The sequence below is a fragment of the Patagioenas fasciata genome, chromosome 5 (genome assembly GCF_037038585.1).
Source record: "Patagioenas fasciata isolate bPatFas1 chromosome 5, bPatFas1.hap1, whole genome shotgun sequence".
Taxonomy (NCBI): domain Eukaryota; kingdom Metazoa; phylum Chordata; class Aves; order Columbiformes; family Columbidae; genus Patagioenas; species Patagioenas fasciata.
In genome coordinates, this window is record NC_092524.1 from 951,190 (window position 1) to 974,350 (window position 23,161).

The window sequence follows — 23,161 nt, forward strand, 5'->3', positions numbered from 1 at the left end:
GCGGCCCGGCCCCGGGGAGCGCCCCGCCCCGCCGGGGGGGCCGGGAGGAGGAGGGAGGCAGAGGGCAGCGCCGCAGGGAAAAATGACAGTGTCCACGTCCTTCCAGTACATTTAATGGGTTAAAACCAGTAATTTTCACAAGCCTACAGAGGGCTCCCCGGTGAGGGAAGTTCCCCGGTGCGAGGGTCCCAAGCACGGCCCGGCAGGTGGGGACGAGCAACAAGTGCCTGACACAGGTGAGCAGCCCTTGCTGTGCTCCCCCACCATCCATCCTGGTGCTGTCCCCCAGAGAGCAGCGACCTGTGCGTTGGTGAGACCACCAGACATAACAACTAGGTTTGCAAAGTAGGAGTAAAACATCAAAAAAAAGTACAGTCCCGTCCTTGTGTCTCACATCACCAGGAGCTGCTCCAGCTCATCTAGTACTGCTGAGCATTCCTTAATCTCCGCTTGGAAGGAGGAGTGCTTCTCCAGGGACTGCTGCCTCTCTTCTTCCGCAGATTTCCACTGGGCCATCGCTGTCTGCGTGAAGAAGTCGGTGCACATGACATTTAGAGAAGTCTTTCCATGACACTTTACAAACACAAAAACTATTGAGCAGCAAAGCCAAGTTCTAAAGCAGCTCCTGCTAAAGCATTTGAACTCTTCAGCAGGGTCTTACCAGCTAAACTAAGATTAGTCTTGCCTGACTGGGGTGTCTTAGCTTGGTTCCTTGAGGAATATGGCAATTTATCTGTGACCAAAGTTTAGGAAGTCTTATATAATACTGATTTAATAAATTAGCTCTTAAACTTCTTACAAAGAACTGTAGAGCTGTAATTGAATAGCGATTTTGGTCAGTATATAGACTATTATTGAAGCTGCTTGTGCTTGCAGAGACTGCTCCGTTTCCAGCACTGCCTCCATCTCCGCTTTGGAACCGGTGCAGTCACTCATTGACAGCACCTTCACCTCCTGCCTTGTTTCATGTTCAGTCCTGTACAATTCAATTGGAAATGACCGAGAATTAACATTGTCCCAGCCCTCTGTGCAGGAGAGGAGTAACACATACAGTTTCCTTAATGCACATGCAACAAAAAAGGAGCAATATTGAAGGCTTTCACTGTCTAGTTCACTTGGAGAATGGAGCAACACTCGGAGGAGCAAAATAACCTTTGGATCTCACTCAGCACCAAGTGCTCATTACCTGGTTAAGTCCAAAACAAAGTCAGTCTTACCTGAAGCGCCTCCTTTTCTTTTGCAGCTGTTTGATTAAATAGCCTCAACTCTTCTATGAGCTTCCCAGTTAACAGCTGAAGAGCCAAAAGGAAAATAGTTTGATATCATACCAATAAATGCAAATCTCAGCAGCTGTTTGCACAGCATCAGTAGAAGAGGGCAGCAGAGCACACAGACTCCTCAAAGCCCACTGAACTCCCAGCGCCATTTCAAAGCTTCCTTACCGTTGTCTGCTTCTGCAATTCTTGTGTCTTTTCTTCCTCCTCCAAAATGTTGTTGCCTGTAACTAATTTACGAGATGCATTAGTGAACCTCTAATATACTGATAACTTTGCTTGTAAGTACAAACAGCTTTTCAAAGTGATTTTTCTACAACAAGAAAGACTAAATTATTTTCAAAGTTTATCCAGGACAGGACCTACTACAGAAGCAGATTCTTCTCTTAAGCTAGAAAAAAAATATATGCCCTGGAGTTACAGCAGCATTTCCGTAATGAGGAAGAACCCAGATGTCTTACAACAGTCACAACAGGGAAAAAAAAAAAGTGTTCTGAAGAATGAGTACCAGAACAGCACGTGAAGGGCACAGTCCTTACCAGGATCAATGTTTCTGCTCTCCAAAATCACCATGCAAGTCTCCTGAAATTTCTTCAGTTTCTCAACTTCTTGTACCAGGCCTTCATTCTCCTCCTTTAAATCCTTTATCATGCCCTGTCATTAACACAGGTTGTAAGTTAATCGAGTTTCCCAGGAGATTTTCTTCTCATTAGTCAGTAACCGAGTGTGACGCTAATGGCTTAACAAGTGCTCCACTAGCACCAAGAATCAGACCTTGCCCTTCTGGCTCTACCACCACAGCAAAGGAGTCTGCTGCCAACCTTTACTCCTGCTTTGGGACAGGATTAATTCATTTATCACATCCACATCTCCTAGCAACCACTAGAAAAACTCAAGCCTAAAGAGAAATTCCTTTCAGGCAGTTCTAGCATATATTTTCTTGTCCTCCCTCTCATATATATCAATAATGCAAGAGTTTGATGCACTGAAGAGCATATAAACATTCGGAAGAACAAGGCATCTTAGAACCTTTAAGCCCCAGCATTATTCCCTGCACAGGTCAGATATTGCCAGGCAATGGGATAAGCTGATCAGCCTCGCAAGCGGAATGTAGTTCTTCAAGAGAATCAATAAATGTGTGGATTAGGGTGATCTGGCTGATAGTGTCAGGAGCTTTTTGAGCATCTCGTAGGAGGTCTCAAAGGCTCTTAAAGAAATCAAGCTGTGAGGTAAGAGGAATGATCATCTCACAGATTGGTAACTGGTCGAGAACTAGGAAATAAGAGTTTTTACAGCTGAAAGGTACCAGTAGGGCCTCTTGTGTGCGACAGACATTGTGCTGTGTCCTAGAGTGATCTGCTAGAGGTGGTGAATAACGAGGTGCCAATTTTGAACCTGAGCTTGACTCAGGAAACTCAAATCTGTTAGAAACAGAATCCACTGAGCAGTTCCAGCTCTCTCAGCCTTTCCTCCAGTCCCTTAATGATCTTAGTAGCCTTTTGTTGGACTCTCTCCAGTATGTCCACAGCTCTCCTGTACCAGGAGCCCAGAACTGGACACACTACTCCAGGTTTGATCTCCCCAGTGCGGAGCAGACAGGGAAAAAAACTTGGAGAACACAAAGACACTAAAAGACTAAGCCACAATAGGACACAATAGCATGTGAAGAAACATAAGCAAGACAATCCTTTGATCTGACCTTGTAGGGATCAGAATATAAGAATTACTCCATGATTTATTTATTTTTCCACCCCCTTCCTTACCTGTGCTCCTGTTAGTCTGGAATGTAGCTGTTGTTTGGCTGTTTCTAACAGTTGATTCTTGGTCTTCAGTTCTGCTTCTAGTTTGTATCTGTTCAGAGTTCTGTAGAGCCAAACATCAAAGATTTCGGGGCAAAAATATCAGTATTACACACCTTTTCTTTTAATTTCACAAAAATGCTCTTTTTGGAAGCACTTGTTCTTGTTTCTGACCAAGAGCTTTAATCAGCAAACTTGGCAAGAAAGCTGGACATGGGTGAGAGCTCCTCATAACTCTCCAGGAGGGAACACTGCTGCCTGAGGGCAACTAACAAGAATCAGAGGAAACATACCCTCCTCTTGTGGCCGTCTTCTTTGAGGGCGGTTCCACTTTCTTGGCAGATTTAGGCAACCTTAAAAGACAGGTAAAAGACAATTACCAGAAGATCACTGCGTTCTGGCAGGTTACCAAGCCTGTTAGTTTAACAAAATCTGCAAAATGCTAAGCCACCTTTAAGACATTTGCCAAGTAATAAATGCATCAATATTTTACTTTCTTTTACCCTTGGTTCGTGGCTTTGAAGACACCATCCGCGGGAGCGTTTGAGCCGAAGTTGAAGTTGGGATCTTTGCTGAACTCTACATCTGCTGTTTTGCTGATGCATTGTTTCTTTGAAGAAAAAGCCAGTTGCAATTCTGCAAGAAAAAGAGAACAATGCAAACACCACAGTCTACAAGAGATCACCATGATACACAGAACTGCTGGGTCTCTTAAACCTTCCATTTGAGATAAATCACAGCTATATCTTGCTAGAACGTTGCTAGGTAGTGACAGCTAAGGGCAGTTTTCACACTTTACCGAGGATACAGGGCCGAGACCAAACCACAGATAGCTCAGGTGGGAGACTGTTAAAACATAGTTACCAGGCTGGCACTAATGAGAGAAAGCTTGAAAGTGGTAACGTAGGCATGATAATAAAGTAGGAGTCAACATCAAGCAGCCAGAATGGCACAGGGATCCAAGCAACGCTGCTCGGTACGGGAAGCAAAACAAATCCAGCGTGCCCAAAACTCTCAGTTCAGGGAACTTTATATTTCAGTTCACTTCTTAGGAGTAGCTACAGTTCTAAAGTAACACTGCAGAAAATTAGCTTTCTATGTAATGTTTATGTGGCTTTAAACCACAGCTGTTTGAGTATATAAAGCTTTGTTCACATAGTGGGCTCAGGAAGCTTGTTTTTATTTCCCACTCCAACTGAGCATTTTTCAAATGACTTACCCGTAGGCACATCTACACTGGAGCAACACAGGGACTCCCCCCGATACAGAACACCCCGTGTTTTTCACGCCAAGCCTGGCTGCCCACGCGTCTGAGATGCAGTCGGCGGTTTCCAAGGCCGATGGAAGGGGAGGGTCTGTGCCCCCAGGCCGCTGTTCGGCACAGCGGACCCGCCCGTGGGGCCCAGAAACACCCGCTCTGCCCAGAGAGGCGCCCTTGCCAAAAAAAGCGTTCACCGAAGCCTTAAATGCAGACAAAACACTTGAATAAAGCCCGTAATTGGGCTCCGCGACGGGCAGCACAGGCCAGGGCGGCGCTGGATCTCGCTCACAGACACCGCTCCCCCCGCACCTCGGGCCCCCGCAGCCCCACGGCGGGGCAGAGCAAGGTCTCCCGTACGCACCTGCGGGCGGCCCACCGCGGTACGGCCCGCTGTACACAGGGATCCGGGAGGGCTCCCCGTCCATGGCAGCCGCGCCCGCTGCTCCCGCGCCGCCGCCGTTTGAATCGAACCCGCCGCCAAACGGCTCCGCGCGTGCGCAGAACCGGCCCCGCCCACGGAGCGGCCGCGCAGGCGCAGTGCGCGCGGGGCTGTGGTGCGCAGGGGTCGCGCGGCGTTTGTACCCTCGTCCGTTCCCTCAGCGAAGGTGCCGCGGGGGCGGCGGCTCTTGGGGAGGGTGTAACGCTCGTTCCCTTCGCAGCTGCCCCCAGGGGAGCCGGCCCCCGGCGGGAAGGGCCTTCCCTGCTTCTGGTTGCCTCGCCCTGCGGTTTGGGCACTCGAGACCCGGAGCTCCCGAGGCCTCTGCGGCCTGCGCAGGGGGAACTCGGCCGAGTCCCGTCCCCTCAGGGTGCGGATGCTGCCGCTGCTGTTTGGGCCGGGTAAAATCGCCCTCCCACACTGAAAGGGGAAAGGAGGCGTGTGTGTAAAATGTAGGTGTTTTATCAGATGTTTTCCAACACAACTTCCAAAACGGGTGGGAAGACCCTCCAGATAGTAACAGAAAAGGGTTCCTGTGTGGAGAGTGTAGCCAGCGCTTGCTCGCAGCCCCGGGGCAGCTCTGCGGGCCGAAAGACCCGCCTGGCCACCAGTTCAAGAACTGCGCTATGGAAATGCAACACCGAAGTACACTGTATATTTCAAGCATTGTCATTAGCTTTGAAAGTGCATATTCCTACTCAACATCAGGCAGTTGTGGCCAGTCTGCACTTAGCAGGGCGAACTTGTTGGTTTGAGAAGGAGTAAATCTTTTAAGACTTTCCTTTTGCTGGTTATATTGGAAAATACATTGGGCGCTTAAAAGATGAAGAAAATGAACCACAGTGTTCCTGCTGAAAATGAAGCATCACTCGGATTTAGGAAAGTTTGTCATAAGCATTTATTTTACATCAATTTGTATAGAGAGTGTTTTCTCTTTTTCAACAGATAAAGGCAAGGACGTGTTTGTGTTCCTGTTTGTTTCTGGCAGAGAAGAAAGAAAAGAAAAAAAAAGTAGAAGTCAAGATTTACCAGGTAGACAAATTTTAAAAAGTTACATGTTTGTAGGGAATGCCTTGAGTGGAACCAAGCCATGAGGACAACACACAGAGCACCCACGGCACTGAGGGACCAGGACACGTTAGAGGGAAATCTCACACTGAAAGTCTTTGGCAGTATTAGAACTTCCAATAAAACAAACTGAAATTGTTACTGAAAATAGATTTGGTCTGGATTCTGCAGCCCTCTACGTGATGAGGAGGAGGCTGTATCAACTCAAATGTGTCAATGAGATTTTTTTTATAATATCTGAATTATTTTGATGTGATCTGTGAACCTGGACTTTGCATAAAGCAGGTTCTAATTCAGTAGAAAATGAAAGACTCCTTAATTAACAATACACTCTTCACTTGATACCTGGATTTTCAATAGTTGTGGGTTGTTTTTGTTTTTGTTTTACATGAGCTCTCTGTTGTTAAATATCGGGGATCTGGGGAGGTTTGCCTCATTATCTCTCTCCTGTGTGACCTCGACAAGAAAAAAATCTAATCCCCTTGTAGGAAATGACAAAACAGGTTTACACGATAAGTTTTGCAGTACAGCTGTGACTATGGCACCAGACACTGGAAGGTCAAAGGGCTTGGACTCCATCAAGATTGAACTCACATCCTCTCCCTAGTATGAGATTTGCTGGTTCTTTGAAAACACAGGTATTTGCACAGCTGAAATACTAAGAAATAGTCTCAGCTCTAGGAGAGGTGGGAGGAAAAAACTGCTATTTACAGTTCCAAGGAGATTCCGACTTCCCCTTTCCCCAGCAGTACAGTTTAGTTTTCTGCAAGGTTTCAACTGTTGTAACCAGAACTTTGTGCGCTAGATCGTTTGATCCAAACATCAGGCATGTCTGGCTGGCTGTTTGGTAACACAACCGGACCTTCGTTCCCTAATCCGAATCGATTTTTCCATGAAGAGCTGTTCTGCTGCGATGCTGCTGGAGAGATATCAAAGACAGTCTCCCTCAGGTCCAGCCGCAGAGTATCTCTCTTCCCGTTCAAGTAACCTCTCTCTGTTTGACTATACGAGTCAGACAGCTCTAAGACATCGGGACAAGAACTGGCTGATTCAGCAAGCTTCAGGCCTTGCTCAAAATCACTAATTGACGTCTCACCGGAGATGTTGAGCATGTCAAAAGAGCTGCCGAGAGAACAAAGGCATCTGTGAATTTTGTAGATGTCAGCAGCAGGGAGGTGGCTGTTGTCTGAGGTATAATCTGACTGCTGCTGGGCAGTGTCACTAGAGCACTGGGATTTATTGAGCTGCTCTTCTTCTTTCGCGCCAGCTGGCTGGATACGGTCCAGCCCAGACCCGTCCCAAGCTTTCAGACCGTACTTCCGACATCGACAATCTCGGCAGAGTCTCTCCCGGTGTATTTCTGTTACTGAGCTGCTGTGCTTGTACGGAGAGGAGGTTTGCAAGGCAGGACACTGGCACAGGCCAACCTGCTGCTCTCCAAGGGCCTCCTGCAGGTTCTGTCTCTCTCTTTCCATTCCTATCCTGGGGCATCTGTTGTCTTCAACTTGTGTGTCTTCAGAGAGCACGGAGGGCCGGTTAGACAGCTTGCTTGTGGAAGTGCTGTTGTCAAAGCTGTCGCTGAGTTTTCTGCTCAAGGGCTGGAGCTCATATTGCTCGTTTGCAGTGTTGGACTCCTGGACCTTCCGCGAGCGGTTCTGCTTCTCGCTCCCCCCACAGGCAAAGCTTCCATTCAGGCCAGGGTCATCATAATAGTCTTTCATGGTGTGGGCACAAGGCCAGAGGATCTGCCCACAGTTCTTCTCCGGGCCGAAGAAGCAGCACAGTGACTGGAAGAAGAGGCTGGCAAACCCACAGCTGATACACTTGATCATCATGATGAATATCCCCAACTTCCTATACGCCAGGACTGTTGCAGGCAACATAATGACCCCTGCAGAGAAGAGAGCAGAAGCTGCCATGGCCGTGGCACAGCTCATCTGCTTCAGGGAAAAAGCCACTCGGCTCAGGCGGTCAGAGTGAGGGCACAGGTGGTAGGAGATGCAGTAGTTGACGGTAAAGTCAACGGAGAGACCTACTGCAGCCGAAATGAAGAGAGACTCCACCGCGTTGAGCTGCCACTCCAAGAGGACCAAAAGGCCTATGGTTACCAGGACAGTGCCTGCGATGGCAGTAACTGAGAAAACGCTAAGGAGAACATTCCAGGTGGTGAGCAGCAGCACCACGAAGGAAATGGCTACAGAAAGCCCCATGACCACCATGGTTTCTGTGCTGAGACTGTGCTGGAGGTTGTACAGCTCTAGTTTGCTGGTAAACCAGCCATTCTGAAGCCCCACGGGGGCAGTTTTCATCTCCTCTGTTACCCAGAGGTTGATTTCCTCGTAGAATTGTTTGGCTTTGCTGTAGTTGAAGCTATAGTGATAAATAGTTTGAAACTGCAGCACTAAGGCAGCGAGATTTCCCTCCCTGTCAAACCTGAGGCCCAGATCATATGTTTCTGCCCCTTCCCTGCCCTGCTCCAGGAGCATCATTTTGATGCAGTGTAGGAAGACTTCGCTTCCATAGGGAAAAGAGAACTGGTTGCAGCAAAGGTTGAAGCTGTGGTCTCGCTGGGAGCACTGGCGACTGTCCATCCACCTGAGGAACTCCTCCATGAAGCACACAGTAGATTTCTGCTCTGCGTCAGGGTAATAGAAAGTTTTGTTCTTCACTTTTTGGCAGAATTCGAGGAGCCACCTCTGAGCATCAGGGCTCTGGATCGTGAAGGTGACGTCTGTCACTAGGGTGCCGTTGCTTTTTGGATTGAAATGGTCCCCATTATCCACGGGCAGAATGCCCCAGACTATCGTGACAGGCATGCGCTGCCCTTCGCCGTGCTCCAGCCTCTCAAACATGAACTGGTGGCAGTACTCCGAGTCATACCTCTCAAACGGGTGGCTCAGTCTGAACACCTGCACGGACGATGTCTCCAGGGTCGGGAGTTTGAGTTTGGGGTTGGAACAGGAGATGTAGGCGCCTCCTATCGCTAAGGCAGCAAACCAGCAGATCCAGATGTACCGAAACTTGATGACCCCACAAGGCAGAAGCTTTTCAAAGAGCAGCTTGGAGGTTTCAGACAGCGTGTTCTGGAGACCCCTGAGGATGTACTGGAGGGAGGGAGCGACTCTTTTCTGGCCGGTGTTGTTCCAGTAGTCTGCTGGCTTGTAAATGCAGGTCGTTGCCACGTAGCGCTCGTACAGCACAGCCGAAGAGGGAAGCCAAGTCAGCATGAACAGCAGGCTCACCAGCACGGAGGTGCCCATGTAAACAGCGAAGCAGCGGATGGCTATTATATTGCTGATGTAGCTGGCGTAGAAGGCAGCACCCGTGGTGAAGCAGGATGCCAGCATGAGATATGCAAAATGGTGCATGGTTTGACTCACCCACTGGGAGAGCCCAGCGGAAGGGTTCTGGTTCTTGCTGAGGTTCCAGAGGTCGAAGAAGACAAAGGCGTGGTTGGCACAAATGCTGCTGAGAATGATGACCGCCGTCAGGTTTACAAAAGGGAAGTAGGTGAATCTGAAGGCCACCTTGTACAAGAAGTAGGAGATCATTAAAGAACTGACAACAGCGAGCAGGACCATTAAGGTAATAAAGACTGAGCGTAAATAAAAAGAAATGCTTAGAAAAATAGCTAATATTGCCAGGACTGGATACTTGGTATCCAGTAGAAGATAGTGCTGGAATAGTTTCTGTTTAAGGCCCAGGTCCATTCCAGTGATAGATGTGTAGTTATCAAACAGATCCCAGGATTCAAGATTGTCTAAGTAGATCCCCATCATAGATGCACCTTTCCTCGTAGGCAAAAACAGCAGGCTGTATTTGAGAGATGGCACTTGGTACTCCATCGTCTGGGGACTCAGGAAGTCCCTGTCGACCAAGAAGTGGAGAAGCTGGTAAATGGCATTGAAGCGGGTACATTTTTCTGGGACTTTGGCACACTGAGCGTGTTTCTGTCTCACAGTCTCGGGCCCTATGCACGACGGAGTGAGGATTCCTTTGTGGTAGTCGGGGGCACAGGCACGCAGGAGGGCCAGGGTGTGGGAGATGTCTCCTTGGGTTATCTCCAAACACGAAGACCTATTGTAGAGGACAGCAATGTAGTTCCCCAGGGACCAGCTTGGGCAGCATTCGTTGGCTTCAGTACGTTGGCAGAGATCCCTAAAATGAACGTGTGAGCGTATCTGAAAAACAGATGAGGGAACATCGTGTCAGACCCTGTCTGCTCACCTCATCTTGCAGCCCCACACTGCTCCTTGCTCTTTGCAGGAATCCTCCCCTCCAGGTATACAGGCCATGGCTCAAGGGCAAATTGCAAATACTAAAGCCATTGGAACATGCTAGCCTTTTGCAGAAATCAAACCCTGTCCATTATTTCTATTTTATAACCTCTCATTTGAGAACTTGGATCCTATGGCAAACACAGCTAATCCAATTAAACTTCCCACTTGCAAAATTTGCTGTCACAGTCTCCGAGATGATAGCTCCATTTTGGTAATTAGATTCTGCTGTCCAATATTCACAGCAGCTTCTGATGGGCACCTTTGGCTTCTGCACCAAGCTCTGCTTCAGTGTCTGTTCATTGTTGTTGAAAGGCAGCTGCTATTCTGCAGCTGGACTTCAGTGACAGGCGGAATTGTCTGTGTATCGCTAACTGGGTAAAGTGCTTTGGAGTCTTCTAGGCTGAAACTTGTTCTGTAGCTTACGTTATTTTTGTCTGGCTTCCTTTCAGCTAGAGATTAAAGATTACGGCAGTCAGAAAAGAGACAGCATGTGTATATGTTCTTCCCGACATTACTAACCTTGTCTTGTTCAATTTGACACATGGACTGAATAGCTTGCAAGTTCCATAAGCTCCCAGCAGTTGTGGACATAAATACCAGCTGGGAATAGCTCTTTTCTGAAATAAAGAAGAAGAAGAACAAGACAAGTATTAGGCAATGAAGATGAATCAGCCAGGCTGTTTGGAGTAGACTCTGTACAAAGAAAAAAAAGTATATATGTGTATATATATGTGTGTGTGTGTGTATATTGTTGTCTATATGCCTATGTCCTATGCTATGGAGGGCTCCCTGAAGGGAAGCAGGTCAAAAGGACAGTAGCCTGTAGCAGGTGGTAGCATCTGCCTTGTGTGATGTGACCCATGCTCCTCACCCACCCGTCAGCAGCGGGAGAGCAGCGTTGGGCGCTTTCGCCCCACGCTCCCCGTGCTGTCAGTGTGCTCTCAGTGGGTGTCGGCAGCTGGTTCTGCACCCTGTTACAGACCCAGTTCAGTCAGCAACTCCCAAGAACCTGCAGGTTTGGTGTTTGGTTTCAGAGGAGTAGATGCAGGGAGGGAGTAAATGTATCTACATGATCTTCCTCTTTCCACTCACCAGTGAGTGTCCTTTTGGGGATGAACTGTGGGTGTCTTAGAGTTTTCCTCTTTTTTTCTCTCCAGTGTTTACTGCAACTTATGTTTTTCAAGAAGAAAAGAAGGAACAGAGAGGGAGCGGGTCATGCGCCGTTTTTTCAGAGGATTCACTTGTGAAATGGGTAAGTGGTGAAAACATTAGTCCTTTTACTGGTGCTTTGAAGGCATATTTCTAAAGGGGAATAAGAAGTATGGCAAAAAGGAGAACCAACTCTTCTCCAGGATTTCAGAACAAGCTTTCTCTAACCAGTCGGTTATGAAGTGCATTAAGGAGTGGCTTAACTCGGGTGGTATTGTACAGACTGCTTTCTGAGAGCACTTTCAGAACATTTCCCTGTGTCCTACACCCCTTTGGCAATTCTGGATGCTGTTGAGTTCTGGGTGTGTAATACTTATCACCCCACCAAGATTTCACGCACCTGGGGGGCCACAGAAGAAACCATCCGCTCCGTAGATTTGTTCCACCATCCTCCGTGTCCTCGCCTCTTGTTCTCCCTGAGCAGCCTTCTGTTCTCTGCCAACACCAATGTCATCATAGCTGGCGAGAGATCGGGTGATTTGTGTAACTAGTCTGGCTGTGAGTTACGTTCACTAACAAGGCTCTTGGTCACTTTTAAGCGCAGCATAAATGTTGCAATTGACATAGGTTATCTTGGAGCATTGAATCTGTAACTTTACAGCCAACCTCTTCCTCAACCCTCCACACCAAACCAAACTCAAATACCTTTTCTTTTCGGCATAGGGAGAAAGGGAAAAGGTCTTCTGGTAGCCCGTATGGCTCTCTACATTCCTCCACACAACCAGCTTCCTGCCAATGTCGGTATCTCTGGGCTCAAAACCCTGCAGCCAAGCAAAAGGGTTTTGTCATCAGCTTGCATTTTAGTTCAGCTTAGCTTTCCTTAGTCCTCCTCCTAGACACAGAGATTATATGAGATTATTTCTGCGTCTTGGAGAGATACACAAATGGAGTTTTCCCTGGAGATACTGCCTCCCAGAGCTGACAGGAGAAGATAGGTCTCCTGTCCTTTCTGGCCAAGGACGGCTACAGTTCTTTCGCCCTGATCTCATAAGACTCTTCTCCTCCTCTTTAAGTAAAATAGTCGCTTACAGAAATGGGAGTAATTTTCCTCTCTAAAGTCCTCCTTGATTTACTGTCCTGCCTCGCTGCCTCTGTCTGCAGAGAAGGAAGGCAGCATAGACTCGTTTTACATGGCAGAAAGAACACGTCACTGGTCAGCCCACAGATTTTCCTTCTGTTCATGTTGATGTATCATCTGTAGGGACTTACCATTAAGGGTTCTGAAAAGTCAGGCAAATTCCCAACGAGCAGGCCAGCTAAGGTGCAAACCAGAGCCACCACTGAACACAGCCCCAGGACGGCGATGGGCCACTCCGCGATCATCTGGGAATAACTGGAACCAAAGGCAGAAAAAAAATGCAGCTGCAAAGACGCTTCTGCTGTTAGAACGGAACCTGCTGTTGAACCAACGGAGTGTTAGTAAAAGGAAGTAAAAGAATTAGGGCTTTCTGGTTTGAGCATTTATTTATTGAAAAGCTTAGAGGCTCTAGTACAGCTATTAATGAACATATTATACCTCCAACTGGATGTTTGCAGGCAATTCTAATTAACTCGGGTAATTACATTTTGCCTCCCTACACTTTCCTGCGTTTTCAATCAGAAATAATAAAAACCAGACTCTTGCGTCCTAGGGCAAAATGAAGCTTTAAATATTTAACTTAAAAGATTGCATTTAAAAAGAGCTTCTTCCTTTTCTTGTTTTCCCCATTGTGCAGCGTGAGCTGCTTGCTGTCTTTGGCCTGCAGACTTTCAGCTGGTGGACCCAGAGCTGTCTTTGGCCTTTGGTCCCCTAAAGACGACCAACTCAAGCAAGTCAAGGCATCGGGGCAGTACCTGATGACAGGAGATACTTACCTAAACCTTCCAGAAAAAGTAGTTTCAAAAATCACCTTTAAAACAGCAACTGAAAGCAATCAAAATATTTCAGCTTTGATACATGTATTAAAAATCTTCTGTCTTTTGAAAAAGTGAACTTATGGGATGGATGGGCTATCCTCCTGATCGCTCCTCTGGTGGGCCAGGCTGGGCTAATACTGTCTATAGATAAATATACATATATGGACATATACATAAAGGATTATTATGTATATCAAAAGCTATTGTATGGACCAGAGCACCTGCTCCAGGAACAGCTGTCAAACAGTGCTGCTACTCGTGAATGCAGGTGAAATTGATGCGGTTTGTCCCAGGGGACGGGAGCCCCGAGCGGGCAGCACGGACCCTGCCGGGCTCTCACCAGCAATAGCGCTGCGCATCTCCCAACAGCCGTCAGGAGAGCAGTGGTGATGGGGGAGAAGGACAGGAATCTTTTGATATTAAACATACCTTTTTGGCATCCTGAAAGCTTTGTCGTGTCTGCAGACAGAAAAAAAAAACAAAAAAAGCATTAATTTCTTGTTTTCCTACGCAGCACAGTGCTGGGCGGCTGACGAGGGAGGTGACCCTTCCAGGGGCTGTAAAGCACCAAGCTGAGCCATTGCTGCAAGAGAACTGGTGCTACATGAATGAGTGTAATGAATAGCAGTCTTTTCCTCTCTGTTGGCATTTTGACCAAGCAGGATGGGAAGATGTAGTCACTTCTCATTTTTGGCCCTCTTAAGAAAACCGTGTAGAAAGCAATGGTCATCAGCAGTGTAATCCCACAGAAATTGCACTGCATCTCTGTCCATGAAAATCTTTGTTTTAAGTGCTTTCCTACTGGATTTTTAAATTGTTTCTTGACAAGAGCATACCTCTTTATTAAATTTTGTCAGGTGGGCTAGCAATGCCTATAGACAATTCTTGTTTCCTGTTCAGCTCAGCAAGGATTTCCCAAAAACATAGCTGCCATTTGTCTCGCAGGTCCTTCCAAAGACAGCACCTGTCCAGTCCAGAGGGGCAGAAGGCCAGTAGCACTGCTCAAAACATTTTACCAGGGTTTACTCCACAGAGGAGCATTTGTCGTCCCTACTTGTAGGGCTCTGAGGGACGCAATAAGCAGCGTTCCGCAGCGGGTCCAAGGCTCCGTTTCTTAAGGAATCCCCGAGGGTGAGCTTTCCACTGGCACCTTAAGAGCACAGTGGCACCTCAGTGGGTCACTGTATCTGAAGGACCTTTCATTCTGCTCCCCATTTCCACTGAAATGTCCCCTTGATATATTCCTCATCACGCTAATGCTCTGTACATTTGGGAGAGAGAGGAGCAAAGAAAAATCCTCAGCCGATTATGGACGAGAAGTCTCTTTCTGGCAGCACACTGCCCATTCTGTGCTAATTCTCTCACAATAGCTTCTCAAGCAGATTTGCTTGGATTAAAACCCCCATTCTAGCATTATTGTGTTATCGGTTTTCTGTCTGCTAGTGCTGCACATCCTGCCAGGGATTTGCAATCCAGCTGCGTTTCCTACTTAAATAACCTGTTATGGAGAATGTGGTTGACAATTTTGTTGATAGCGTATGAGCTAAAATGGATCCAGGCTCCGCTCCTCTGACTGCAATTGCTCTGCACTGCAAACACAAGCAAATTAAATCCTCTGTTAATGGCTAGTAAATGAGACCATAAAGGGCTTTTGTGCCTAACCCTGCACTGCTGTACAAATGCAAGAGTCCTGTGCCACCTTTTATCAGACTTTGGTGGCTGCTGCTGTGGTGATCTTTAGTGCCAACAGGGACTCCAAAAGGCACAGGAAGCAAGGCCGGGTGACGCTGGCTGGAGGGGACAGAGGCTGTAGCTCCAGCTGTTGAAGACCTGTGCGCATCCTTCCAGTGCTGCCCACGCAACAGCCCCCACCCGAGTCACTGGGACGCTCTGCACACAAATGGGGTTTGCCCGATTCTGTCATGGACAATACAGAATTTACACCCTTGTTGCTGCCCAACCTGGAAAAACAAATAATCTTCCCCACTTTTGTATTTCTTGCTGCTCGGCTGTAGCCAGTACTTACCTTCTGCTGCCTCTCCCAGCACAGACAGCAGCTTCGGTGGGGGCAGAAAAATAAATGAACTCTGGTCCTATCACCGAGAAGCTCTGCCATGATAAAGGATTAGCCAGCTGGGTGTCTTGCAGCGCAAAAGAAGGAAATACAAAGATCACGGAAGATGGGCATGATCCCATGAGCCAGGCAAGTCCTGCCCCAGCCTGGTGTGGGGGCGGCAGCTCTCTGGACAGCCCCAGAGCTGGGGGCATCTGGGGACAAACCCATGTTCCGCTCATCCCCACTCAGACCCTTCTCGTCCCTCCTGCCTCCCACCACAAAGTTCAGGAGATGCGTTTTGAAAGCCTCTGAGCCACCTTCCACGTGCCTCTCACCTGACTGTCACAACGTGATGCTGCACTGGCCGTCGCTGCCCGGGGGACCACTGTTTCCAGGGAGTTTCCGAGGCCTCGTGGTGGGCAGTGGGCACGGGCTCACCGCTGGAAAAGTGGGAACACAACACGGGCCCCTCGCCGTGCCCAGGGAGCGGGGGCAGGCCATAGCTGCCTTGGGGCTCCTCCTGGGTACAGGGGTAATACAGGTGATGCTGCTGCGAGTCCTGGGAGCTGGATGGCACCTGCCCGTTGGACTGGGTGGAGACCGGCCCGAGTGTGTGGCTGGAGGAGGGCAGGGGGTCTCCTCCCAGTCTGGGGGACGCAGGAATGGGGCAGTGATGGACCGGGCAGATCCTTTCCCAGGAAGCGCCACTGTAGCTGGGCTCGGTGTTCGCGATCTCCGGCATGGCAAGGCAGGTCTGGCAAGGTCCTGCATTTTGTTTTTCTCTGTGAGGGGAAATAAAGGTATGGTCAAGCAGCTGAGCAGTGGAAAGGGAATCGCATCCTGCAAACTGGAGACTGCAACAGGCCTCCCACATAGTGCAGGATGTAAAACCTCACCCGCTATTTGCTGTGCCAAGAGCCAGTCTGAGGGCTGAGCTGGATTATGCTTGTTATAAAGACATCCGTGACTCAGAGATGATAGCTGATGGAGAAGCCATCATATCTTTGTGCATGTTGCACCAAAATTTTGAAAAATTGGGTAACATCCCCTCAGTTCTCCAAGATATTTCACTGCAGAGGAGGCAGAACACACTGGCTGGTAACAGCAGGGTCCTAACTCAGCACCACAGAGTGACTACAGAGATCTGGGGCAACGGAAGCCGGAGGAGACTGCATGTGAAAAAGATTCTCAGTTGTCTGTGCTCCTGGAAAGATGAATTTGATTGCTCTGCAGAAGCACTGGTGCTGCTCCACACTGGGAGGGCAGGAGAGTGAATCATCCCCAGCACTAGAAAACTGAACAGCGAACCTGACGGCTGCGACAGTGTCAAAGGGCTCCAGGCTCCAGCCCGGCACACGCCCTGACGCCTCCCATGTCCCGCAGACTCTCCACTGGGCTCTTCAGGAACACGTCAGACATACATCTCCCTAGGGTGACAGCAACAGATATTAATTGGTTTTGATATGTAGGAAGGGGTTGGACTAGAACTCTCAAGATCTCTTGAAGCTTGACTTCCCTCTGACTGCTCAGTTTACTGAGACAAAACATTGGCAGCCTCCAGTTCCCAGGTAATGAGGTCTCTGTAGGTTTTGCTTTCTTCTCTCCAAGGAATTAAAAAAAATATTTAATTCCCACAGTTGTTGATTTATAGTGCCTGAGAGATTTTGCTTGCTTGGAGAAAGTCTGAATAATACATTGAGGGACTGGTTAGCCTGTGTGACACCAGAAACCCCTTCACACACGATAGCCTGAGGACACACTGACCCCCAAAATGCCTTAGGCATTGCTGTCTCCAGAGATGCGGCTGGCCAGGGTGTCTACAGCTGGCTCCTGGGTCTCGCCCTGGTGTCTGGCATCGAGGATTAAGCGTGACGAATGATTTGGGCCAGCTAGAATTGCAGAGTGTCTCAAGTCATCCAAGAATTATGAGTGCTGGACAAGGCTGGAGCGAGGTGAACTTTATCCTGAGGCATCTGATGTGATGAAGGAAAAAATGGAAGGCAAAATGTCTGAGAAGGGAATCTTTTTGAAAATGTGCAGTCTCTCTCCCATTTCTTTTGCAGACCGCCACTGAAGTAGACAGAATTTTAGCAATTACAGATTTCTGGAACTTCTCCCAAAATTAAATGGCGTGATAATATCAATGACAAAAGGAATTTGAAGAATACTGTTAGCTGGTATTGCTTGAGAACTGGTACTTTTTCAGAAAGAGGGACATAATGGTCTTGGCAGCTTGTGCTATGTGCTTTCCAAAATCAATTGAGTTTATCAACACTCAGAAACTATATTTCTTGATTATACAAAATGGACTTATTTCATTAAACCCATGACAACAGAGTAACGTTTGTGGTAGCAGACATCGCACTCAGCTTGACTTGCACAGTTCACCAGTCCAGGGACCAGTAAAAAAGAAATCTCAATGCGTTAGACACCATTCAATGCTGACTTTAGTTTTTAAGGCAGCAGACAGCTGCAGGATGGTTCCAGGCATGGGTGGCGTGTTCCTGGGTCCTCATTACAATGACATTGACTTGAGAAGCAACAACCAATGTTCAAATGCAGATTTTCTGAAGCTCAGGCCACGCAGGAGTGGGGAACTACATGGAGGATTTTACCTTGTGATGTCAAATTCCTTTGCTGAGTATTTTTTGAGAGCAGGAGCTCCTGAACAGATTGTGACAATTATATCCCATTCACCCACAGAATTTGTCAAAAATAAATTGTATCAGCCCTGTTTCATGAACTCCTTGCTGTCCCGTCACAGATGGATTAGTGGCACGATTACCCAGACTTTCAAGCACGTGATGTGTGTTACAGCTCTATATAAAGGTAGTTTACCACAGAAGACCGCACATTTGTCCTTGGTGTATATGAATGCAGTGCACGAGACTGTAAATAAACGGCAGCGAAGCTGTTCATGGGATGGAACCCACGGGCTTGTCGGGGCCTGTTGCAGCCCCACCAGTCGTCCCGCAGCAGGAGGGACGCGGGTTCAGCTGCGCTGCTGCAGCACAGGCAGACGGAAGAAAGGTTACGGTCTGTGGTAGTCGAATGATGTCTTTAATTAGTCATTGCCCATCTATACTAATTATAGAAGCGACCTGAATGGGAGGTGCTGACCACCACCATCCCCTGTGGCTCTGCGAGCTGGCGGGACAGGGCTGGTTCGGGAGAGCTGAGCCGGGCGGCCCTCAGCCCACTCTCCCACGCTGGCGGTGACATTTATCTCGCTCTTCCCAGGTGCCCCGTGACTGAAGTGAACGTGCATCCTATTTGGGGGGTGTAAATCAGGCGGCAGCAGAGCTGTTTTGTACTAGTAGTCCTGGGTCAGGGCATTTCCATCAGAGAGCGGGACTGTGGTGGTGTCATGCTCTGGCAAGGGGTAGACCTTTTCTCACTCGCTTTTTGATGGCTCTAAATTACTATTTTCCCTCTACCTTGATCTTGTTTTTTTTCCTAATGTTTCTACACTTTAAACAGGTGATGGTTTCTGACAATGCATAATAACTCAGAGACACTGCTGCACTGGCAACTTTTGCTTTTGGTGCTCTCACACCTCTACACTAGTTGTGTTCTTTTTTTTCAAAGCAAACCCAAAATTATTTTTCACTTAAACTGCTGGATCTGCATAGGAGATTGGGACCAGAGGCTTTTGGTAACAAAATTAGTCTGATGGCTGCAGCGCCACGCCTGCCTCAGCTGAGGGTGAATATGTAACGCTGGACAGAACAAAAAGGCGTTCACAAATACCCTTTGAGGATGGCGAGGGAGACGCAGGAAGCACGTAGGGACAAATTCCTCCTCCAAAAACCCCTCAGCTGCAAAACCTCCCGGTGGGGAAAGCAGATGACAAATTCTTGGATATCGCAGATTGCCTTCCGTTTTTATGCACAGAGGTTAATAGACCTGATTCTAATATTTCACATGGAAGCCCATTCTTCTTGTTTACCACCTTTGCTGTGAGAGGCTGTCAAGTCCCGTTCCTCCCCCCCATGTCTCTTAACTCAATGTCCTGCCTGCTCAGAGACTTCATATTTTAGAATAACTTGAGCCAGTTCAAATCATTCACTGGTGTCTCTTTTCCGTTATCCCTTTTCAGACTAAACAATTACAGTTCTGTCAGTCACCCTCTGGGTATGAGTTACCTTTTGCCCGTCTCTCTCCAGCTCTATGACAATGTGACCTTGGTTATCTGGCATCTCCAGGGAAACCTGGAGCTCACAACTAACGATCGGTTTGGATAATCACTGCTGGCAGTCCTGCACAATTCGAGTCTTCAGTTGCTACACTCCCAATTAGCCGAGTGCTGGCGGGCTGAACGATTGATCTGCTGAGGTCTGCACCAGAGCTGTAGGCTGGTCCTTCCTTGCCTGCAGCTGTGTCGCTGTTGCTTTTCCGGGCCCACAGGACCCTCAACTATGTGAGAAAAATGGTTGTGGAGGAGTTTGAGATACCCGTTTGCTGCCAGGCAGGAGAGGTGGGCAGAGCAGAGCGCTGGGCTCCGCTTGCCACCACAACTAACATCGGGGGGAGAGAAACGTTTCCTTTTTCAAACATTCATTCCCAGTCTGGGCCTTGTCAGATATTTGACATCGTTGGGACTAAGTGGGCAGAAATGGTTTCTCAGCCACAGAAGAGCCTGCAGAGGTGGCCTGAGAGCCTCGGTTTGCTTCTGCAAACTCAGCTGGATGCAGCCAAAGAGATGCTGGGAAAACAGAGGATGAGCAGTTGGAGGGCAAGGTTCAGACTGGAGCTGCTACTGCTGGTACCCACGGCAATGAGCTGTGTTTCTCACGCTATTTGCTTCCCCATCTCTTCCCTGGAGATGTCTAGACTGTAATAATCCAATTTATGAAACTGCCCAAGTCACTCTGAGTGCAGCAGTGCTTTTCTGAGATGAGTACAGGGCACAGGCAGCAGCACTCTGCATGTGGAAAGTGGGAAACACCTACCAGGGGAATGGAGCTGATGCCTGAGTCAAACTGCACCTTCTCCTGTTGACAGAAGAATCTCAAGGGGGGATAAAAACAAATGAGAGAAAGGGCACAAGTCTGTATCTTGACTACAACCCAAACCCCTTTTCCCCAGGAACCTTTGCTCAAATAGATAATAAGAGAAGAGAAGCTGGTTTTGTTTTCTTTCTCGTTTTCTTACTCTAGCAAGGTTTTCCCTGCATATTAGCTGAACAAGTTTCCCCAAATGAAAAATATTAGAAATGATTTCTGAATTAAACCCACATGCCATAGGTCAGCTTCCATCTAGATTAATGGCTTTTTATTTGAGAGCTGTAAATGACTATTTAAGAATGGGGTTTTATAGTGGAATTTAAATAGAGGTTTTCTCTTTGAACATACCACCAGCAAAACAGCAGTGGGGCTCTTGAGAAAAAAGAGCGTCTCTGCTTGTGATTTCTAGGGAGATGAGAGTGCCCTTCTCCAGAAATGAGGGGAGGGCTCACTGTGTTTCCCTCTCCCCTCGTTATCCAGCTCCCCTGTGTGACAGGGAGCAATAGGCACCTCCTGAGCAATCCAGCTCCTCCTTAGGCTGGGGCAAATTCTCGTGCGCTGGAAAATCGCAGTGGAGTTCCGATTTGTTTTGCTTTTTTTGTCTAGCAGCAGGATAGTGTGTATCCTTGAGAAGACCTACAATCTTTTTGTTAATGAGACTCCTGAGTACGTTAAATCATCATGAAAAATTAATGAGACTGCAAAACTCTGCTTCCTACGTAGTCTGCCGCGAAAAGTTTAGTTTTATAATCCTTTCCGTTGCCTTGTCTGCACATCCTCGTCTGCACATCCTTGCCCTTACCCCAGGCAGGTCCTGCTGCTGCCATGCAGGTGTGTGTTTGGAGTCAGCCAGGCACAAAGGGCTCAGATCCCCTCCCAGAACTCAGTGCCAGAACCGGTCTGGATGCAGTTTGCTCTGTCTACACTGCTAGTGCCAAATGTGCTGGTAAAATCATGTTTGCTAAGCTTTGTTTTGAAGAAAAATGAAATGGAAAGGGAAAAGCAAATAACACCTTGCTATTCCAGTCTGGAAGAGGCCAGAAGGAAGTGGGTGTTTGCAAACATCTGTATTTTTTTGATGATGGGTGGAACGTTGATGATAAAGAGCGTTGGCTGGGAGCAGAGGACAGGGAGTGCAGAGCAAACCCTTTAGCTGCTCTGCGAAGAGCCTTGCATAAGCGCTATCTTCTTATACTTTATTGGCACAAATTTTAGATCCTGAGTGAGCAGCATGAGTGAGATCCACACCTGTTTCAGGTGGCTTAACCCATCTCTGTAACCCAACTCCTACAGGCTGCAGGATTAATTTCAAAAGACCCATTAGAAAGAGCAAGGATTGCTCAGGCAAGCCAAGCCATCAGTGGCAGCCCTGACCCCATTGCATGCCCGAGATTTAAACCAGTGCTGGGTTGTGTAACAGCCACTGGGCGAACACCGCGACCCCAAAGCACAGCGGCCTCTGGCTGAGACCTGAGCTGCCTCAGGCGGGGGGGATGTCTCAGCACAAACATCCTGTACCAGGCAGAAGTGAAGCTCTTTGGTTTTCAGAAGGAATTTGTGTGCTCTTGACCTCGGGGTGTGCTCTGGTCAAACAGAATCTGAAGAGCTCAGATGATCTGTTGCCTCCAGTCTAACAAATGGCAATATGCTTGCAAATTTGGGGATGGCTCCCTGCCCGTGATCATGGGCTTGTTGACATTTCCAGAAAATGACAATGATTGTGGCTGCCAGCCTGGCTTAAGACACCAGGTAGGGCAGCATATGGCGCAGGAGGGAGAAGATGACGGCGGCAGGGTTTTATAGAAAAAATATTTGGAGTGAAAACCATGCGTGCCCATAGCCTAGAGGAACAAGAACCCTGAAACACGCTGAGCTCCCCCAACAATGGCACACCCGGTGCTGCGGAGGGGAGAGCCCACGGTGTTGCAGGATAAAAACCTGCCAGGGATGCCAGCCCAGGCAGTGGACCCCGACACGGGAAAACGCTGGTGGCACTGGCCACCTCCGTACCCACCAAGCCGAGGGTGGCGGCAGCTCCCACCGCTGCTGCGCCGGCTCCGCAGCGCCAGCTCCGCGCCGTCTGCCCCGCCACACCGGGCACAGCCCGACCCCGCCGTCTGCCCCGCCACACCGGGCACAGCCCGACCCCGCCGTCTGCCCCGCCACACCGGGCACAGCCCGACCCCGCCGGCTGCCCTGCCTCACCGGGCACAGCCCGACCCCGCCGTCTGCCCCGCCACACCGGGCACAGCCCGACCCCGCCGTCTGCCCCGCCACACCGGGCACAGCCCGACCCCGCCGGCTGCACCGCCGCAGCGGGCACAGCCCGACCCCGCCGGCTGCCCTGCCTCACCGGGCACAGCCCGACCCCGCCGGCTGCCCCGCCGCAGCGGGCACAGCCCGACCCCGCCGGCTGCCCCGCCACACCGGGCACAGCCCGACCCCGCCGGCTGCCCCGCCACACCGGGCACAGCCCGACCCCGCCGGCTGCCCCGCCCTCCAGGTGCGGGACCCCCGTGCTCCCGTCCCGGACCCGCGCTCTGACCTGGGCGCGGCGCTGCGGCGGCGTGTCCCCTCGGGCCGCTGCTCCCGGCGCGGCGGCCCCGGCGCGGCCTCCATGGCCGGTCGCGGGGCGCTGTCCGCAGCCCGCGGTGCTGAACGCTCCCGGCACGGCGGCAGCGCCCCGGCGCGGCTCCGCGCGGCGCTTGCGCGGCCGCGGGGGCGGGCCCGGTGCGGGCGGCCAATCGCCGCCGGGCGGGCGCGGGGGCGCTGCCGCCGGGCCCGGGGAGAGCGGCGGGGGCTGCGGGCGGGGCGGGGAGCACCGGGCCGAGCGGCTCCTCCCTCCGCCCCCGGGGTTGGCCAGGCGCTCCGGGACG

General features: G+C 49.5%; 2 protein-coding genes and 1 long non-coding RNA gene across 4 annotated transcripts; 1 reads left to right on the top strand and 2 right to left on the bottom strand.

Annotated features, from left to right (window-relative positions):
- Nucleotides 1-97: 97 nt before the first annotated feature.
- On the bottom strand, nucleotides 98-4,837 carry KNSTRN (kinetochore localized astrin (SPAG5) binding protein). Its single transcript, XM_071808689.1, has 8 exons — nucleotides 4,696-4,837; nucleotides 3,577-3,709; nucleotides 3,367-3,426; nucleotides 3,038-3,137; nucleotides 1,814-1,928; nucleotides 1,443-1,504; nucleotides 1,218-1,292; nucleotides 98-522 (listed from the first exon to the last, which is right to left on the bottom strand). The coding sequence occupies exons 1-8, from the start codon at nucleotides 4,757-4,759 to the stop codon at nucleotides 391-393; spliced, it is 741 nt and encodes a 246-aa protein (XP_071664790.1). The 5' UTR covers nucleotides 4,760-4,837; the 3' UTR covers nucleotides 98-390.
- A 64-nt stretch (nucleotides 4,838-4,901) lies between these two features.
- Nucleotides 4,902-16,599, top strand: LOC139828055 (uncharacterized). The gene is made up of 4 exons (XR_011739220.1): nucleotides 4,902-5,222; nucleotides 5,716-5,802; nucleotides 11,276-11,370; nucleotides 13,043-16,599. It is a non-coding gene; the product is annotated as an uncharacterized lncRNA (long non-coding RNA).
- On the bottom strand, nucleotides 5,645-22,947 carry DISP2 (dispatched RND transporter family member 2). Of its 2 annotated transcripts, none has more exons than XM_065838893.2 (8): nucleotides 22,831-22,947; nucleotides 15,615-16,061; nucleotides 13,653-13,682; nucleotides 12,537-12,660; nucleotides 11,973-12,088; nucleotides 11,668-11,786; nucleotides 10,638-10,735; nucleotides 5,645-10,019 (listed from the first exon to the last, which is right to left on the bottom strand). In XM_065838893.2, the coding sequence occupies exons 1-8, from the start codon at nucleotides 22,902-22,904 to the stop codon at nucleotides 6,612-6,614; spliced, it is 4,416 nt and encodes a 1,471-aa protein (XP_065694965.1). In that variant the 5' UTR covers nucleotides 22,905-22,947; the 3' UTR covers nucleotides 5,645-6,611. The 2 variants fall into 2 exon arrangements, with proteins under 2 accessions (XP_065694965.1, XP_071664791.1); XM_071808690.1 differs by lacking the exon at nucleotides 22,831-22,947 and adding an exon at nucleotides 16,588-16,646.
- Between the last annotated feature and the right edge of the window lie 214 nt (nucleotides 22,948-23,161).

What these genes read in the sequence shown, in the direction of transcription:
- KNSTRN (XM_071808689.1), bottom strand. Translation starts at nt 4,759, where the DNA reads ATGGACGGGGAGCCCTCCCGGATCCCTGTGTACAGCGGGCCGTACCGC. An exon ending in CCGCGGTGGGCCGCCCGCAG is followed by an intron (nt 3,710 to 4,695) that starts GTGCGTACGGGA and finishes TTTTTCTTGCAG; the next exon opens with AATTGCAACTGGCTTTTTCT. An exon ending in GAGCAGAAACATTGATCCTG is followed by an intron (nt 1,505 to 1,813) that starts GTAAGGACTGTG and finishes CTCGTAAATTAG; the next exon opens with TTACAGGCAACAACATTTTG.
- DISP2 (XM_065838893.2), bottom strand. Translation starts at nt 22,904, where the DNA reads ATGGAGGCCGCGCCGGGGCCGCCGCGCCGGGAGCAGCGGCCCGAGGGG. An exon ending in CATCACGTTGTGACAGTCAG is followed by an intron (nt 13,683 to 15,614) that starts GTGAGAGGCACG and finishes TTCTGTCTGCAG; the next exon opens with ACACGACAAAGCTTTCAGGA. An exon ending in GCTTTCAGGATGCCAAAAAG is followed by an intron (nt 12,661 to 13,652) that starts GTATGTTTAATA and finishes CTTTGGTTCCAG; the next exon opens with TTATTCCCAGATGATCGCGG.